The sequence below is a fragment of the Podarcis gaigeae genome (assembly GCF_964106915.1).
Source record: "Podarcis gaigeae genome assembly, chromosome: 13".
In the NCBI taxonomy this organism is placed as follows: Eukaryota; Metazoa; Chordata; class Lepidosauria; order Squamata; family Lacertidae; genus Podarcis; species Podarcis gaigeae.
The window spans coordinates 2,728,279-2,747,743 of NC_139689.1; the positions used below are offsets into that span (position 1 = coordinate 2,728,279).

The 19,465-nt window shown below is 50.7% G+C and overlaps 2 protein-coding genes across 2 annotated transcripts in view; one reads left to right on the forward strand and one right to left on the reverse strand.

Moving 5' to 3' along the window:
- EPHB4 (EPH receptor B4) overlaps positions 1-19,465 on the forward strand; it is a 52,258-nt gene that overhangs the window by 21,370 nt on the left and 11,423 nt on the right. The window contains exons 3-8 of the mRNA XM_083706604.1: positions 2,167-2,234; positions 6,157-6,838; positions 15,511-15,666; positions 16,785-17,114; positions 18,511-18,635; positions 18,774-18,930. Coding sequence (XP_083562730.1) covers positions 2,167-2,234; positions 6,157-6,838; positions 15,511-15,666; positions 16,785-17,114; positions 18,511-18,635; positions 18,774-18,930 — 1,518 coding nt within the window. The remainder of the gene's footprint in view (positions 1-2,166; positions 2,235-6,156; positions 6,839-15,510; positions 15,667-16,784; positions 17,115-18,510; positions 18,636-18,773; positions 18,931-19,465) is intronic.
- Positions 2,636-4,573, reverse strand: LOC310830719 (uncharacterized protein; the record flags this gene model as incomplete). The annotated part of the gene is made up of 3 exons (XM_083710548.1): positions 2,636-3,493; positions 3,553-3,717; positions 4,481-4,573. The coding sequence occupies 3 exons, from the start codon at positions 4,571-4,573 to the stop codon at positions 2,636-2,638; spliced, it is 1,116 nt and encodes a 371-aa protein (XP_083566674.1).

Below are 19,465 nucleotides of genomic sequence, written 5' to 3' on the forward strand. Positions count from 1 at the left end.
CAGGTTTTGATTTCTTCCTCTCATTTTGCCCAATTCTGCATAGTCCATTAATTTCGTCTTTCATCGGAATTTCTTCTTGCTTCCATTTCTGGGCGAACAATACTCTTGCCGCTGTTGTTGCATATAAAAACAATTTACCATCTTGCCTATTAATATTCTGACCAAATAAAAAAGCTTCTGGTTTTTTAAAAAATGAATATTTCAACATCTTTTTCATCTCATTATATATCATTCCCCAGACGTCCTTTACTTTTTTACATTCCCACCACATATGATAAGATGTTCCTTGTTTTTCTTTACATTTCCAACATTTGCTATTTGTCTTATACATTTTAGCTAATTTCACAGGTGTCATATAATAATAATAATAATAATAATAATAATAATAATAATAATAATAATAATAAAAAATTATTATTTATACCCCGCCCACTCTGGGCAGCTTCCAACAAAACATTAAAATACAGTAATGCATCAAACATTAAAAGCTTCCCTAAAGAGGGCTGCCTTCAGATGTCTTCTAAAAGTCTGGTAGTTGTTGTTCCCTTTGACATCTGGTGGGAGGGCGTTCCACAGGGCGGGAGCCACCACCGAGAAGGCCCTCTGCCTGGTTCCCTGTAACCTTGCTTCTCACAATGAGGGAACCACCAGAAGGTCCTCGGAGCTGGACCTCAGTGTCTGGGCAGAACGATGGGGGTGGAGACGCTCCTTCAGGTCTACTGGGCCTTTGAGGCCGTTTAGGGCTTTCAAGGTCAGCACCAACACTTTGAATTGTGCTCGGAAACGTCCTGGGAGCCAGTGTAGGTCTTTCAAGACCGGTGTTATATGGTCTCGGCGGCCGCTCCCATTCCCCAGTCTGGCTGCCGCATTCTGGATTAACTGTAGTTTCCGGGTCACCTTCAAAGGGAGCCCCATGTAGAGCGCATGGCAGTGGTCCAAGTGGGATATAACCAGAGCATGCACCACTCTGGCGAGACAGTCCGCGGGCAGGGAGGGTCTCATCCTGCGTACCAGATGGAGCTGGTAGACAGCTGCCCTGGACACAGAACTGACCTGTGCCTCCATGGACAGCTGTGAGTCCAAAATGTCTCCCAGGCTGCGCACCTGGTCCTTCGGGGGCACAGTCGCCCCATTCAGGACCAGGGAGTCCCCCACACCCACCCGCCTCCTGTCCCCCCAAAACAGTACTTCTGTCTTGTCAGGATTCAACCTCAATCCATTAGCCGCCATCCATCCTCCAACCGCATCCAGACACTCACACAGGACCTTCACTGCCTTCACTTGTTCTGATTTGAAAGAGAGGTAGAGCTGGGTATCATCCGGATATTGATGAACACCCAGCCCAAACCTCCTGATGATCCCTCCCAGCGGCTGCATGTAGATGTTGAAAAACATGGAGGAGAGGACAGATATACCATCTAAACATTGTTTTCATTATATTCTCCAGTTAAACAGAACGCCTCATCAAGAGGCGACGAAGAGTTCTGCGGCACTCGAAAGCTTGCAAAACAATTTGACAGCAAATAAACTCAAGTGTTATGCAAAGCAGGGCCAGTAAAGGGTGTTGGCTACTAGGAGAGGCATCTGGGGGCCAGGTGGGGAATGGCATTTGGCCCCGGGACTGCAGTTCCCGCATTCCTCCGTAGATCATTAACCCCTTCTGGTTCTCTCCATCGCAAAGTTCTGTGCAAGTTGAATTCTGGCAAAAATAAAATAAAAGAATGTCAGAATTTTCAGCTTTGCTGTCTTTCTTTCTTTCTTTCTTTCTCTCTTTCTCTCTCTCTCTCTCTCTTTCTTTCTTTTTTGAATTTGCATTTTATTTATTTGTTAACATTCTTATTTTACATCGATAAACGTTGTCTTATTACATTACAGGACTTATTATAATGTCCAACATGTGTACAAAAGTTTTATACAAATTGTATATACCTAGAAAGAAAAGGAAACAAAAAAGGAGAAAAAACGAAAACAATTTCTCCCCAAAATCATATACACACCAACACACTAGACTTCCTGTCTTTCCCGTTGTATATTCCTTTTTTTTTCAAATGAATGTACTCTTGTTATTGTATGTATCTAATACATTCCTATATCAATATGTGCTCATAGTCTTGTTTCTCAACTCGGTCTCACTCCAACGTCAATGAAATCCTGTCTCTCTTTCAGAGAGTCTTATGAACACCAAGTTGGAGACGGTTGACCTTCGATGGATGACGTATCCTGCGGATGGACAGGTGAGGCAGCGGGAAGGTGGGGGTGGGATAATAATAATAATAATAATAATAATAAATTTATTTTATTTATACCCCACCCTTCCCGCTTCAAAAACTGGGCTCAGGGCGGCTAACAACAAATTTAAAACACTTTTAAACACTTAATTATAAAAGCGGCATAAAATACAGTATGAAAACATGGATAACAATCAAATTCAAAAATCAAAAATTAGATAATCAAAGAGTCGCTTGAAGGTGTGAGGGTCCCAGGTCTGCTAGGTGGGTGGGAAGAAATAATAGAAATAATCGTAGCCGAAGCGCCTGCCGTGCAAGAAACCCTGAGACCGAAAGTTTTTTATTATAAACTTTCCAGGTATTGTAAAGGGAGTGGGGGGAAAGCAGGTTGGGAAACCCAGAGGCCGTTACCGGTAATTCTCGTCGTTTGTGGTGTGCAGCAGCAGGTTCGGGACCAGAATTGGAAGCGGGCTAAACAGGAGTGCCTCTGGGGGTATACAGAGTGCGTCTGGGACCGGGATGGGAAGCGGGTTAAACAGGAGTGCCTCTGGGGGTATACAGAGTGCGTTTGGGACCGGAAGTGGAAGTGGGCTAAACAGGAGTGCCTCTGAGTGTATACAGAGTGCATTTGGGACCGGGATGGGAAGCGGGTTAAACAGGAGTGCCTCTGGGGGTATACAGAGTGCGTTTGGGACTGGAATTGGAAGTGGGCTAAACAGGAGTGCCTCTGAGTGTATACAGAGTGCGTTTGGGACCAGGATGGGAAGTGGGTTAAACAGGAGTGCCTCTGAGTGTATACAGAGTGCGTTTGGGACTGGAGTTGGAAGCGGGTTAAGCAGGAGTGCCTCTGAGTATATACAGAGTGCGTTTGGGACCGGAATCAGAAGCGGGGTGAACAGGAGTGCCTCTGGGTGTATACAGAGTGCGTTTGGGACCGGAATAGGAAGTGGGGGAAACAGGAGTGCCTCTGGGGGTATACAGAGTGCGTTTGGGACCTGAATTGGAAGCAGGGTAAGCAGGAGTGCCTCTGGGTGTATACAGAGTGCGTTTGGGGCTGGAGTCAGAAACGGGGTAGGCAGGAGTTCCTCTGGGTGTATGCAGAGTGCGTTTGGGACCAGAATCGGAAGCGGGGTAAGCAGGAGTGCCTCTGGGTGTATGCAGAGTGCGTTTGGGACCGGAATCAGAAGCGGGTTAAACAGGAGTGCCTCTGGGTCTATACAGAGTGCGATTGGGACTGGAATGGGAAGCGGGGTAAACAGGAGTGCCTCTGGGTGTATACAGAGTGCATTTGGGACGGAATCGGAAGTGGGTTAAACAGGAGCACCTCTGGGAGTATACAGAGTGTGTTTCCCTCTGGTACTGAGCAACTGCAGCCCTTCCAGATCTCAAAATCCCCTTTGTAACTCAGAGCAGGGCTTTCAGCATGTCTCTCACTGGGTGGATGAGCATTCCTGGCGGGAATCTGGCCGGCGCCTGCTATTTGCTCCTTCTGGAAACAATTGGAATTTTTTTTTATTAATTCCAGCAAGCTTTTCCAGCTGAACGAATGCTTCTCCGTCCCGTTTTTAAAAACTCCCCTTCTCTATAAACTGTTGCATGCAATTCTTTTTATTGGCATCTCGTGCGTCGCCTGGAGATCTGTGTGTTTGGGGAAGGCGAGGAAATAATAGAACAAAAGAGCTGTAGGTTTGGAAGGGGGCCAACGGGTCATCTAGACCAACCCCCTGAAATACTACTAATAATTTGTTTTTTGGGGGGGGTTTAAAAGATCTTGGTCAGGGCAAAGTGGGACCCATTTGGTCCAGCATCATACTGGCCAAACAGATGCCTGTTATAGGAAGCCCGCAAACAGGACTTGTCAGCCAACGAAGCTGAACATAAAATCCTCTTTTAAAGCCCTCCAAATTGGATTATTGCAGGGTGTGTTCATTAGGCTTTCAGATCACTGAATGGTTAAAAACACAGGTTAAAGACGAAGCCAGATTATTAAAAACAGCAGCTCATATCTCAGAACAAAAGAAATAACGCCCCAGATTTAGATCCGTCTGGGAGTTAACTCTGAGCAGCCCAGGAAACGAAAAGAAAAAGGGAGTTTTTTGGCACCCTGAGAAGACATTCCCCAACATGGCGCCCTCCAGTAGGTTTGCACTACAACTCCCATGGCCCTTTGCATCATACAGCTGTGCTGACAGGGGCTGATGGGAAGTGTGGCCCCAATGGCCCTGCTGACAGGGGCTGATGGGAAGTGTTGCCATAAATGGCCTTGCTGACGGGGGCTGATGGGAAGTGTGGCCCCAATGGCCGTGCTGCCAGGGGCTGATGGGAAGTGTGGCCCCAATGGCCATGCTGACAGGGGTTGATGGGAAGTGCGGCCCCAAATGGCCTTGCTAACAGGGGCTGATGGGAAGTGTGGCCCCAATGGCCGTGCTGACAGGGGCTGATGGGAAGTGTGGCCTCAATGGCCGTGGTGACAGGGGCTGATGGGAAGTGTGGCCCCAATGGCCATGCTGACAGGGGCTGATGAAAACTCTTTTCCAAAATGGCCGTGCTGACAGGGGCTGATGGGAAGTGTGGCCATAAATGGCCTTGCTGACGGGGGCTGATGGGAAGTGTGGCCCCAATGGCCATGCTGACAGGGGCTGATGGGAAGTGTGGCCATAAATGGCCGTGCTGACGGGGGCTGATGGGAAGTGTGGCCCCAATGGCCGTGCTGCCAGGGGCTGATGGGAAGTGTGGCCCCAATGGCCATGCTGACAGGGGCTGATGGGAAGTGTGGCCCCAATGGCCGTGCTAACAGGGGCTGATGGGAAGTGTGGCCCCAAATGGCCTTGCTAACAGGGGCTGATGGGAAGTGTGGCCTCAATGGCTGTGGTGACAGGGGCTGATGGGAAGTGTGGCCTCAATGGCTGTGGTGACAGGGGCTGATGGGAAGTGTGGCCCCAATGGCCATGCTGACAGGGGCTGATGAAAACTCTTTTCCAAAATGGCCGTGCTGACAGGGGCTGATGGGAAGTGTGGCCCCAATGGCCATGCTGACAGGGGCTGAAGGGAAGTGTGGCCCCAATGGCCTTGCTGACAGGGGCTGATGGGAACTCTTTTCCAAAATGGCCGTGCTGACGGGCTGATGGGAACTTTTTTCCAAAATGGCCGTGCTGACAGGGGCTGATGGGAACTCTTTTCCAAAATGGCCGTGCTGACAGGGGCTGATGGGAACTTTTTTCCAAAATGGCCATGCTGACAGGGGCTGATGGGAACTCTTTTCCAAAATGGCCGTGCTGACGGGCTGATGGGAACTTTTTTCCAAAATGGCCGTGCTGACAGGGGCTGATGGGAACTCTTTTCCAAAATGGCCGTGCTGACAGGGGCTGATGGGAACTCTTTTCCAAAATGGCCATGCTGACAGGGGCTGATGGGAACTCTTTTCCAAAATGGCCGTGCTGACGGGCTGATGGGAACTTTTTTCCAAAATGGCCGTGCTGACAGGGGCTGATGGGAACTCTTTTCCAAAATGGCCGTGCTGACAGGGGCTGATGGGAACTCTTTTCCAAAATGGCCGTGCTGACAGGGGCTGATGGGAACTCTTTTCCAAAATGGCCGTGCTGACTGGGGCTGACAGGAACTTCTTCCCAAAATGGCCATGCTGACAGGGGCTGATGGGAACCCTTTTTTCCAAAATGGCCATACTGGCAGGGGCTGATGGGAACCTTTTTCCCAAATGGCCGTACTGGCAGGGGCTGATGGGAACTGTTTTCCAAAATGACTATGCTGACAGTGGCTGACGGGAACTTTTCCCCAAAATGGCTGTGCTGACGGGGCTAATGGGAGCCATTGTGGCCCAAAACATCAAGAAGGCCACCGGCTTGGGTTGCTCTGAACACCCGACACACTTTTCAAATGTCCTCTCTCTCTCTCTCTCTCTTTGTGGCAGTGGGAGGAGCTGAGCGGCCTGGACGAGGAGCAGAACAGCGTCCGCACCTTCGAGGTGTGCGGCGTCCGCTCCCCGAACCAGAACAACTGGCTGCGCACCACCTTCGTCCCTCGCTCGGGGGCCACGCACGTCTACGCCGAGCTGCGCTTCACGGTGGTGGAGTGCTTCTCCATCCCGCAGGTCACGCGCTCCTGCAAGGAGACCTTCAACGTCTTCTTCTACGAGGCCGACCGCGACCTGGCCACCGAGTCCTTCCCGCCCTGGATGGAGAACCCCTACGTCAAGGTGGACACGGTGGCGGCCGAGCACCTGACGCGCAAGCGAGCGGGCATGGAGGCTTCCGGAAAGGTCAACGTCAAGACCCTCAAGATCGGACCGCTCTCCAAGGCCGGCTTCTACCTGGCCTTCCAGGACCAGGGCGCTTGCATGGCCCTCCTCTCTGTCCGACTCTTCTACAAGAAATGCCCGGCCGTCACCGTCAACTTCACCCTCTTCCAGGAGACGGTGCCGCGCGAGCTGGTCATGCCCGTGGCCGGCCGGTGCGTGCCCAACGCCGTCAAGGTCAGCGCCCGGCCGCTCAGCATGTACTGCCGCGAGGACGGGGAGTGGGCCGAACAGACCGTCACCGACTGCACCTGCGCGGCCGGACACGAGCCGTCCGAGGAGAACACCAAGTGCCGAGGTGAGGACGCCCCGCAGACGAGCATCGTTATTATTATTACAGTGCTACCTCCGGTTGGGCACGCGGGTGGCGCTGTGGGTTAAACCACAGAGCCTAGGACTTGCCGATCAGAAGGTCGGTGGTTCGAATCCCGTGAGCTCCTGTTGCTCGGTCCCTGCTCCTGCCAACCTAGCAGTTCGAAAGCACACCAGTGCAAGTAGATAAATAGGTACCGCTCCGGCGGGAAGGTAAACGGCGTTTCCATGCGCTGCTCTGGTTCACCAGAAGCAGCTTAGTCCTGCTGGCCACATGACCCGGAAGCTGTACGCCGGCTCCCTCGGCCAGTAAAGCGAGATGAGCGCTGCAACCCCAGAGTCGGCCACGACTGGACCTAATGGTCAGGGGTCCCTTTACCCTTTACCTTTACCTCCGGTTGTGGATGGGATGTGTTTCGGAGCTCCAGCTGGATCCCAAGGTTCCCACAATTGGAGGTGTCGCTTCTGCGCATGCACGAGCGGCGAAACCCAATTCTTCTGGGTTTGCCACTTTTGCAATCCGAAGGGTAATGTAAGCTGAGGCAGGGCTGTGTTTCGTTGTTGTTGATAATGATGATGATGATGATGATAATAATAATAATAATAATAATAATAATAATAATAATAATAATAATAATTTTATTTATACCCCACCCATCTGGCTGGGTTTCCCCAGCCACTCTGGGTGGCTTACAGCACATAAAAAATGGTGAAATGTACACAGCTGTCATACACAGGTGACTGCAATCATCGATCTCACTTATATACGTCTATCATTAATAATAATAATAATAATAATAATAATAATAATAATAATAATATTTTATTTATTATTTATACCCCGCGCATCTGGCTGGGCTTCCCCAGCCACTCTGGGCAGCTTCCAAAAAAATATTAAAATACCCTAATGCATCAAACATTAAAAGCTTCCCTAAAGAGGGCTGCCTTCAGATGTCTTCTAAAAGTCTGGTAGTTGTTGTTCTCTTTGACATCTGGTGGGAGGGCGTTCCACAGGGCGGGTGCCACCACCGAAAAGGCCCTCTACTATATCTATCTATCTATCTATCTATCTATCTATCTATCTATATCTATCTACAGGGCTCCTCCACACTTGTGCATGTGCTTTGCCTAGAAAGCACAAGTCCTGACAGTTTCACGCTTGACCCACACTTTCTACGCATGGGTCCAATGAGTTTTCCCCTTGACCCCCGCTTTCCAAGGGATAGATCTGAACAAATGGCAATCTGGGGAAACCCAGACTCCTGTTTGTTCCGATTGAGCACTAAAGAGCAGTTCTTTTTTCCAGGAGGGGAAATGTTGTTTATGCAATCTGTATACAGTGGTACCTTGGTTTACGAACTTAATCAGTTCCAGAAGTCCGTTCTTAAACCAAAACCGTTCTTAAACCAAGGCGTGCTTTCCCTAATGAGGCCTCCCGCCGCTGGTGCCCTTCCACCATTCAGATTCCGTTCTTAGACTGAGGTAGAGTTCTCAAACCAAGACACTATTTCCGGGTTTGCGGGGTTTGTAAACCAAATCGTTCTTAAACCGGACTGTTCTTAAACCGAGGTACCACTGTACTGCCCTTCGCCTGCAGATTTCGGCAATAAATAAATAAAGGAGGCGAGTAAATGAGAAGCCGAAAAGGTGCAAAGGGGTAGCCGAGACTCTGAGCTCGGTGCTGACGCTGTTTGAAGATGATGATGATTTTATTTATTTTATTTATGCCCTGCCCGTCTTGCTGTGTTGCCCCAGCCGCTCTGTGTGGCTTCTGACACTTACGAAAACATTATAGGACGCACCCTGGCTCCCATCCAGGACTTGCCATCATGGGATCTTCTGGCAGACAACTTTGTGAAGTTAATTATTGATTCTATAACCAAGGACTTCCCTCAAGCCTTTAGGGGTTTTTTTGGGGGGTGGGAGAGGGGTCTGACCTAAATCTGCTGACTGTTGACTTCAAATGGATGAAAAAGACTATTGTGAGACCGAGGGAGAATACTTGTCTCCCTCCAGGCCATGAGTCATAGAATTGTAGACTTGGGAGGGACCCCGACGGTTATCTAGCCCAACCCACTGGAACACAGGAATATGCAGCTGTCCCATACGGGGCTCGAACCTGCAACCTTGGTGTTGTCAGCGCCACACTATAAATCTCCCGTCACTAGTTATGAACTGCATTTCACTCCTGCCTTTCATCCAAGAAGTTCTCAGGTAGTGGTTCTGCCCTCACAACAACAACAACCCTGAAGGGTAGACCAGCAGGCAGCGACTGGCCTGTGGGGTGCGAATCCTCGCTCAGCTGTGAAAGAGGGGATCTTGAGGGGTCAGTCAGGGCCTCTTGGCTTGACCTACCTCACATAATAATAATAATTTATTATTTGTACCCCACCCATCTGGCTGGGCTTCCCCAGCCACTCTGGGCGGCTTCCAACAAAGATTAAAAATACATTAAATTGTCCCTCATTAAAAACTTCCCTAAACAGGGCTGCCTTCAGATGTCTTCTAAATGTCAGGTAGTTGTTTATCTATTTGACATCTGGTGGGAGGGCATTCCACAGGGCGGGAGCCACCACCGAGAAGGCCCTCTGCCTGGTTCCCTGTAACCTCACTTCTCGCAGGGAGGGAACTGCCAGAAGGCCCTCAGAGCTGGACCTCAGTGTCCGGGCAGAACGATGGGGGTGGAGATGCTCCTTCAGGTACCCTGGGCCTTTGAGGCCGTTTAGGGCTTTCAAGGTCAGCACCAACACTTTGAATTGTGCTCGGAAACGTACTGGGAGCCAATGCAGATCTCTCAGGACAGGTGTTATGTGGTCTCGGGGGCCGCTCCCAGTCCCCAGTCTAGCTGCCGCATTCTGGATTAATTGCAGTTTCCGGGTCACCTTCAAAGGTAGCCCCACGTAGAGCGCATGGCAGTAGTCCAAGCGGGAGATAACCAGAGCATGCGCCACTCTGGTGAGACAGTCCGCGGGCAGGGAGGGTCTCGTCCTGCGTCCCAGATGGAGCTGGGAGACAGCTGCCCTGGACACAGAACTGACCTGCGCCTCCGGGGACAGCGGTGAGTCCAAAATGACTCCCAGGCTGCGCACCTGGTCCTTCAGGGGCACAGTCACCCCATTCAGGACCAGGGAGTCCTCCACACCTGCCCGCCTCCTGTCCCCCAGAAACAGCACTTCTGTCTTGTCAGGATTCAACCTCAATCCATTAGGTGCCATCCATCCTCCAGCCTCACAGGGCTGTTGTGAGGATCAAGTGGAGAGCAGAGGGAGAACAAAGTACGCTGTCTCGACCTCTTTGGAAGTGAGGTACAAATCTGTGGCACGGCCGCATTGGGAACATTTGTGCGCAGTTCTGACTCCCTCGCCTCAAAAAGGATATAGTAGAGTTGGAAAAAATTCAGAAAAGCGCAGCCCACGTGATCAAGAGGATATGGAGCGACTCAATACAGTGTTTGGGTACTTTTAGTTTGGAGAAAAGGCAAGGAATAATAATTATATAATAATAATTTATTATTTATACCCCGCCCATCTGGCTGGGTCTCCCCAGCCACTCTGGGTGGCTTCCAACAATGTATTAAAACACAGTGGTCTGTTAAACATTAAAAGCTTCCCTAAAGAGGGCTGCCTTCAGATGTCTTCTAAAAGTCTGGTAGTTGTTCTCTTTGACATCTGGTGGGAGGGAGTTCCACAGGGCGGGCGCCACCACCAAGAAGGCCCTCTGCCTGGTTACCTGTAACCTCGCAATGAGGGAACCGCCAGAAGGCCCTCGGAGCTGGACCTCAGTGTCCAGGCAAAACAATGGGGGTGGAGACGCTCCTTCAGGTATCCTGGGCCTTTGAGACCATTTAGGGCTTTCAAGGTCAGCACCAACACTTTGAATTGTGCTTGGAAAAGGCGGCTTGATGGAAGTTTACGAAAGAACATAGTGAAAGTGGCTGGAGGAAAGTTTTCCTTCTGTCTCACGACACCATAACTTGTGGAAGCTGAATGCTGGGAGATTCAGGGAAGATAAAAGAAAATTCTTCACTGATCGGAGTTAAACTGTGGAACTCCCTGCCACAGGAAACAGGGATGGCTTTAAAAGAAGATTGGGCAAATGCATGGAGGAGGCGAGGGCTATCGGTGGCTAGTAGCCAGAGATGGTTTTGCTTTGCCTCCCCACCCAGAGGCAGCGATTTTTCCACATCCCAGTTTCTTGGGGATTTCCCAGCAGCGCTCTCGTTGTCTTCTTAAGCTACAATATCCTTTTTGAGAAGAAGAAGAAGAGACCAGATCTGCGGGCAAGGTGCCAAAAGGGGCCACCGAAGCTTTTGCATGTGGAAGAGGCCCCCATGCCCTGCGCCTTCTCGTGAGGAAGAGAGACCGCATTCCAGCATTCCTCGCTTCGTAGAAACCAGGGCGGCGGATCAGGCACCAGGAAACGTAAACAGTTGTCAGGGAGGGAGCAACGTCTCTGTCAGAGAGGGATGTGTGTCTGGTCGCCGCGATCGCTGTGCTCGCTTTCAGGGACTCAGACAGATTCCCTCCTCTCTGAGTTTTTTGTCTGGCAACGCAGCCAGATGGGCAGGGTATACATAATAAAATTATCATCATCATCATCATCACAGCTTCTCACACACTCTGTCCTTTGAGGCCCTAAGGTTTCCTGCTGCACGATGCTTTGAAAGCACAAGACTTCTCCCGAAAGCATTCTGGGAACTGTAGTTTTCCCACTATTGGAGCTACGGTTCCCAGAACAGAAGGAGATCCCAGTGGCTGAATGGATGTCTCAGTGGAAAGTCCACAAGCAGGATTCGAACACAAGACCGGCACTCTCCCTTCCAGTGGTTTCCGGCAACTGTCATTCGGACGCATTGCTTTCTCCGACTGTAGAAGTTGCAGTGCCGTATTTTTCGCTCTATAAGATGCACCAGACCATAAGATGCACCTAGTTTTTGGAGGAGGAAAACAAGAAAGAAAAAATTCTGAATCTCAGAAGCCAGAACAGCAAGAGGGATCGCTACGCAGCGAAAGCAGCAATCCCTCTTGCTGTTCTGGCTTCTGGGATAGCTGCTCAGCCTGCATTCGCTCTGTAAGACGCACACACATTTCCCCTTACTTTTTAGGAGGGAAAAAGTGAATCTTATAGAGCAAAAAATGTGGTGTATTGACAGGTAGCCATCAATAGCCCTCTCCTCCTCCGTGAATTTGCCTAAACCTCTTTTAAGGCCTTCCAAGTCGGTGGCCACTCCTGCTTACTGTGGCAGGGAGTTCCACAGTCCTGAATCTCCCAACATTCAGCTTCCTCAGATACCCAGGACTTCTAACATTGTGAGCGTCGGAGGAAAAAACTTTCTCTAGCCCCTTCCATTCCCCGTTTTGCAAACTTCCGCCATGCTGCCTCCCCCCTCCCCTTTTCTCTGAACCCAAAAGCCCCCAAACGCTGCAACCTGGTGTCGCCCCGGCCCCTCGATCGTTTCCACGGCCCTTATCCAAAACTTCCCCAACTCTTTCCGCATCCTTTTTCGGGTGAGGCGACCCGAACGGTGCAGGAAAACATGTGCCAAAGATTTTTGCAATGGCTTTGCAGTTTTATTTTTGACCCTTTCCTCTGCGGTCCCTGGTGCAGTTCGAATGCAGCAAAGGGGTTTGGGAAAAGGGGTCTTTCCCCAAAGACCCCTTCGCCAGCCCCCTTGCTCTCCCAGGAAGCCCACCGCTGCTTCGAGGGACCCCCCTCTCCTACCCCCAGCCTTGCAGTTGCTTTAACTCTCGCCGTCGTTCTCTCTCTCCTCTGGGTCATGAAGGACGGGTCTTTGAACTCCCGGGCGGCTGGACGGGGGGGCTTGAAAGCCCCCAGGAATGCCAAATATCTGTGGGGTCAAGGGTAACCAACTCCGGCAGGCGGCTGGAGTGGGGTGGGTGGGAGGGAGAGAGTCCTCAACAAGGCCTCTGGGAGTGGGGCGGACTTAGGGGGCAGCGACAAGAAAGCTGCTGGGACTGTTTCAGCCATTGTTTACTTCTCCCTTCATTGTGAAATTTCGTTTTTTCTTCTGCGGGGGGGGGGGGGAGGGCGAAGGTCTCCCATCTTCCAGGGATAGCAAGGGGTATACTCTACATTTGTTTAGCGAGGAGTCAATAACATTCCTGCTGTTCAAAATACACTTTTCTGGGTTTAGCTAGTGTCCGTTCCGGGCAGATGCCTTTAGCAGCTTTTAACTTGCTTGTTTATTCCGTTTCATTAATCAATCATTTCCTTTTAAAAAAAATAGATTTTCCACAATGATAACACAAACCACAAAGCAGAATGATACACAAAAACAGAAAAAGAGAGAGAGAGAGAGAGAAAGGGAACAATAAACAGATAAACAATAGCAACAAACTTAATTCTTCACAAATCCAACCTTTTAAACATCTTGGCTGACTTCCTCAAATCCCTCCCTTCTGAGTTTCCTTGTAATTAAAAGTAACAGCTTTTCAATATCATTATTAAACTCAAACAATTTCCAATTATAGTCCATCTTATTCGCTTTTCTTAACACTCTAAATCCCATTTATTTAATTGTAACTTAGCTTAATCCTAGGCCTAATTGTTTCTTTCAAGTAATTTCTAATTTTTTACATTACAATATTTATCCAAATAGTCCTTAAATTTCCTCCACCGTTAATCAATCATTTCCCGTGGGGAATCTCTTTGGGCTTTGGGTCTTTTCCAGGGAGTCTTCTCTTCTCAGGAGGTGGCCAAAGTCTTGGAGCCTCAGCTTCAGGATCTGTCCTTCCAGGGAGCACTCAGGGCTGATTTCCTTCAGAATAGACATGTTCTTTAATAATAATAATAATAATTTATTATTTGTACCCCGCCCATCTGGCTGGGTTTCCCCAGCCACTCTGGGCGGCTTCCATAGAAACCAAAAATACACTAAAATATCACAGATTAAAAACTTCCCTGAACAGGGCTGCCTTAAGATGTCTTCTGAATGTCAGGTAGTTATTTATCGTTTTGACATCTGATGGGAAGGCGTTCCACAGGGCGGGCGCCACCACCAAGAAGGCCCTCTGCCTGGTTCCCTGTAACTTCGCTTCTTGCAGGGAGGGAACCGCCAGAAGGCCCTCGGAGCTGGACCTCAGTGTCCGGGCTGAACGATGGGGGTGGAGACGCTCCTTCAGGTCTACTGGGCCGAGGCCCAGTTTAAGAACTTGCCATAGTTTGCTGTGGTCGACACAGTCAAAGGCTTTTTGCATAGTCAATGAAGCAGAAGTAGATGTCTTTCTGGAACTCTCTAGCTTTCTCCATAATCCAGCACATGTTTGCAATTTGGTCTCTGGTTCCTCTGCCTCTTCTAAATCCAGCTTGCACTTCTGGGAGTTCTCGGTCCACATACTGCTTGAGCCTTCCTTGCAGAATTTTAAGCATAACCTTGCTAGCGTGTGAAATGAGTGCAATTGTGCGATAGCTGGAGCATTGTTTGGCACTGCCCTTCTTTGGAATTGGGATGTAGACTGATCTTCTCCAATCCTCTGGCCACTGCTGAGTTTTCCAAACTTGCTGGCATATTGAGTGTAGCACCTTAACAGCACCATCTTTTAAAATTTTGAATAGTTCAGCTGGAATACCATCACTTCCACTGGCCTTGTTATTTGCAGTGCTTTCTAAGGCCCATTTGACTTCAGGATGTCTGGCTCAAGGTCAGCAACCCCACTACCTGGGGTGTACGAGACATCCATATCTTTCTGGTATAGTTCCTCGGTGTATCCACAGCCCTCCCCGTATTCGCCCAATCCTCTTTGAAAGCCGTCCAATTCGTTGGCGACCCCTGCCTCCTGTAGCAGGGAGTTCCAAAGTTTAGCTGTGCACTGTTATGAAAAAACGACTTCCTTTTATCTGTCTCTATGGGGCCATCTAACCCAGGAATCCCCAAACTCGGCCCTCCAGATGTTTTGGGACTACAATTCCCATCATCCCTGATGACTGGTCCTGTTAGCTAGGGATGATGGGAGTTGTAGTCCCAAGAACATCTGGAGGGTTGAGTTTTGGGGGTGCCTGATCTAACCCATGCGTAGGCAACCTAAGGGCCGGGGGCCGGATCCGGCCCAATCTCCTTCTCAATCCGGCCCGCGGATGGCCCAGCAATCAGCGTGTTTTTACATGAGTAGAATTTGACCTTTTATTTGAAATGCATCTCTGGGTTATTTCTGGGACATAGGAAATCGTTCATTCCCCCCACCCCCCCAAAAAATATAGTCCGCCCCCCCACAAGGTCTCAGGGACAGTGGACCGGCCCCCTGCTGAAAAAGTTTGCTGACCCCTGATCTCACCCCCTGCAGCAAAGCAAGAATCCCTGACGGACAGCCACTTCCTTTTAAAAACCTCCAATGGTTATAGAGGGTTGAAAGGGACCCCCAGAGATCATCCAGCCCAACCCCATGCAATGTAGGCATCGTAGCTAAAGAATCCCTGAAAGACAGCCGTCCGACCTCTGTTTAAAAGCTTCCAATGAAAGCGATCCTACTGCCACCCTCTTAAGGTTATAGAATTCTAGGGTTGACAGGGCCCCCCAGAGGTCATCCAGCCCAACCCGCTGCAGCAATACGGGGATCGCAGCGGAAGAATCCCGGATCACAGCGGCTATCCAACCAGCAAGGATCCTTCTCATGTCCTCTGTCTCTCCCTCTCGCCCCACAGCCTGCCCAGCGGGGATGTTCAAGCCCTCTCAGGGCGAGGGCTTTTGCCAGAGCTGCCCGGCCTTCAGCCAATCGAACGCCCCGGGATCCAGCGCATGCCCCTGCCGCAATGGATTCTACCGGACGGAGAAGGACCCTGTGACGAAGCCGTGCGCTAGTAAGTGATGTCAAAGGCGGTGGCGGGGGAGAGTGGGTCGGCGGGACCCGGGTTCCGGTTCAGGGGGCTAGTATTTGACCTATGGAGCTTTCGGTGACTCGGGACCCCCAGCACCTCACGGACTGGCTCCCCCTACGTGAATCAACCTAGATACTGTGATCTTTGTGTGCTCCCCCCATGGGAGATCTGGAGGGTGGCAGCACGAGGACGGGGCCTTTTTGGTGGTGGCCCCCTGCTTTTGCAGTGCTCTCCCCGGGAATGATGCCCTGGCACCATCTTTAGGTGCCAGGCAGAGGTTCCTTTTCCAACTGGACTTTTAGTGATCTGTGAGCAGGATGTCTTTATCCTGCCTTTCAAAAATAGGATTTCTCGGCATGCGCCATATACTCGCACTCGACCGCTTCGTTCTGCAGCTGCTACAGGTGCGGCCGACTGCCTGTCCTGCATCTGGAAGAAATTGATATTTTGGTGTGGAACTCTTTTTGGCGCCTGCTAAAAGCAGCGATGTAGAATGGCACTAGATGTTTTGTCTGTAGTTTATTGCTGTTTCTCATCTTTCAAATGGTTTTAGGAGTTCCTTTTACGTATAACTTATCGTTTTGCTGTCTCTCAGGCTTTAAAAATGAAAACCAAACAAGAGGGATTGAAATTCTGGGTTTTTCCTCTTTCTTTTTGGTTTAAACGTTGGTTTTAATGTGCTTTGCTTCTTTGTTGAAAGTTACTTTTTGGGGGGGAAAGGGAAAAGGGGGGAAAAGACAAAACGAGTTTAATAAAATATAAAACAAGCGAAAGCAGCTGGAGGGCAGCAGGTTGATAGAAGAGTTGGATGGGATCCCCAAAGGTCATTCAGACGAACCCCCTGCGATGCAGGAATCTCAGCTAGATCACCCCAGGCAGATGGACACCTGACCTCTGCTTGAAAACCTTCAGGGAAGGGAGTCCATTCTGCTGCCAAACAGCTCTTACTGTCAGAAAGGGACATCCAGGGGTCATCTAGCCCAACCCGCCTGCAACGCAGAGGGTTCAAGTTTGCTTTGTTTGGAGTAAGGCTGTCCTGGGGTAGGTCGGGGTCCCCCCATCCTGACCGTTGCCTCTTTCTCTCCCTCCCCTCCCCACAGAAGGCCCGTCCAAGCCCCGCAGCCCCGAGGCCAAGATCAACGGCTCGGTGGCCGTCCTGAAGTGGAGCGAGCCCCTCGAGAACGGCGGCCGCGACGACGTGGCCTACCACATCACCTGCTCCGAGTGCCCCGAGAAGCAGCCGTGCCGGCCCTGCTCCCGCCTGGCTTACGCCCCCCGGTCCAGGGGCCTGTGGGAGCGCTCGGTCACCGTGGAGGGGCTACAGCCCTACATCAACTACCTCTTCCGGATCCAGGCCGTCAACGGCGTCTCCGAGATGAGCCACAACCCGCCGGCCTCGGAGTCCATCAACGTGACCACCAACAAGGACGGTCAGTCGCTCCCGCAGCCGGACCAGTGCAGGAATACTTTATTAGTATATTGCTTGTTAGCTGCCCTGAGCCTGGCCTTGGCTGGGGAGGGCGGGGTATAAATAAAAATTATTATTATTATTATTATTATTATTATTATTATTAATACCCCGCCCATCTAATTGGGAGTTCCCAGCCACTCTGGGCGGCTCCCAACAGAATGTTAAAAACACGATAAAACATTATACATTAAAAACTTCCCCAAACAGGGCTGCCTTCAGATGTCCAAAAGTCAGATAGTTGTTTATTTCCTTGACATCTGACGGGAGGGCATTCCACAGGACGGGTGCCACCACCGAGAAGGCCCTCTGCCTGGTTCCCTGTGACTTGTCTTCTCGCAGGGAGGGAACCACCAGAAGGCCCTCAGAGCTGGACCTCAGTGTCCGGGCAGAACGATGGGGGTGGAGACGCTCCTTCAGGTATACTGGGCCGAAGCCGTTTAGGACTTTAAAGGTCAGCACCAACACTTTGAATTGTGTTTGGAAACGTACTGGGAGCCAATGTAGGTCTTTCAGGACAGGTGTTATGTGGTCTCGGGGGCCGCTCCCAGTCCCCAGTCTAGCTGCCGCATTCTGGATTAATTGCAGTTTCCGGGTCACCTTCAAAGGTAGCCCCATGTAGAGCGCATGGCAGTAGTCCAAGCGGGAGATAACCAGACCATGCACCACTCTGGCGAGACAGTCCGCGGGCAGGTAGGGTCTCATCCTGCGTCCCAGATGGAGCTGGCAGACAGCCGCCCTGGACACAGAATTGACCTGCGCCTCCATGGACAGTGGTTACCCCTTTCAGAACTAGGGAGTCCTCCACACCTGCCTGCCTCCTGTACTTCTGTCTTGTCAGGATTCAACCCCAATCCATTAGCCGCCATCCATCCTCCAACCGCCTCCAGACACTCACACAGGACCTTCACCGCCTTGACTGGTTCTGATTTGAAAGAGAGGTAGAGCTGGGTATCATCCGCATATTGATGGACACCCAGCCCAAACCCCCTGATGATCTCTCCCAGCGGCTGCATGTAGATATTAAAAAGCATGGGGGAGAGGACAGAACCCTGGGGCACCCCACAAGTGAGAGCCCAGGGGTCTGAACACTCATCCCCCACCACCACGTTCTGGACACGGCCCAGAAGGAAGGAGCGGAACCACCGTATGACAGTGGCCCCAGCTCCCAGCCCTTCTAGACGGTCCAGAAGGATGTCATGGTCGATGGTGTCAAAGGCTTCTGTTGCTGGACCCAAGCCGGATGGGAGCTGTAGGTTTGGGTTCCAGTGCTACGTGTGAGAGAGACCGCAGGAAGCCTCCAAGGGGCTGCCTCATCGCCCGTGGCTCATGCAGCCCCCTATTTTCTCTCCCCACAGTCCCTCAGCCCGTCTCCGAAATCCAGCAAACATCCGCCAGCTCCAGCGCCGTCACTTTGACTTGGCCTCCCGTCCAGCCTCCCACCGGGAGCATCCTGGACTACGAAGTCAAGTATTACGAGAAGGTGAGCAGAAGAGGGGTGAGAGACGTCGGAAGGGACCTCCAGGGGCCATCCAGCCCAACCCCCGGCGGTGGGGAGTAGGGTGTTGGAAAAGGAGCAGTTTTCCGGCGCCCTTTCACCACCCCTTTCCCTCCCATGCAGAGCGGCGGGGGCACCATGTTTGTGAAGACGTCGGATAACCAGGTGACCCTGAGCGGCTTGCGGCGAGGGGCGATGTACGGGGTTCAAGTCCGTGCCCGCTCGGAGGCCGGGTACGGGACGTTTGGGCCCGAGAAGGCCTTCCAGACCCAGGGAATGGGTGAGTTCTTAATATTATCCTGTGTTTCTTTCCCATTAGGATAAATCAGTCAATCCTTGGCCTTCTCTTTCTTTTCTTTTCTGTCTTTTTAACTTTCTTCTTATTCTTACGTCATGATGTTTTTTCTTCTGTATTGAATTTTTCTATATTCACCTTCGTTGTAAATGATCATTTACGTCTGTATTTTAAACCAATAAATATTTACCATGGAGGGGGGGAAGGATAAATCGAGCACATGGGAGGGGTGCATATTTGACTAGGGGCTGGTGAGAGTTTCTGTCCAAAATGGCTGCGGGCTGGTTGGAGCGGTTTGGGAACTGAAATATACTCAGAGTCGAGAGTGGATTCCATGCTCTTTATTCGCTCATAGTGGTGAGGAGGAATGGAAGTTCCCCCGAAATGTCTGCTTTATATACATCATTTACACAATGGGCCCCACGTGATTGGCTAATTCTGGGATTCTCCTGTAGGCCAATCAGGTTGCGGATTCACTTACACCTGGAGCAGGATTGGGTGGCTCCTGCAGACCAATCAT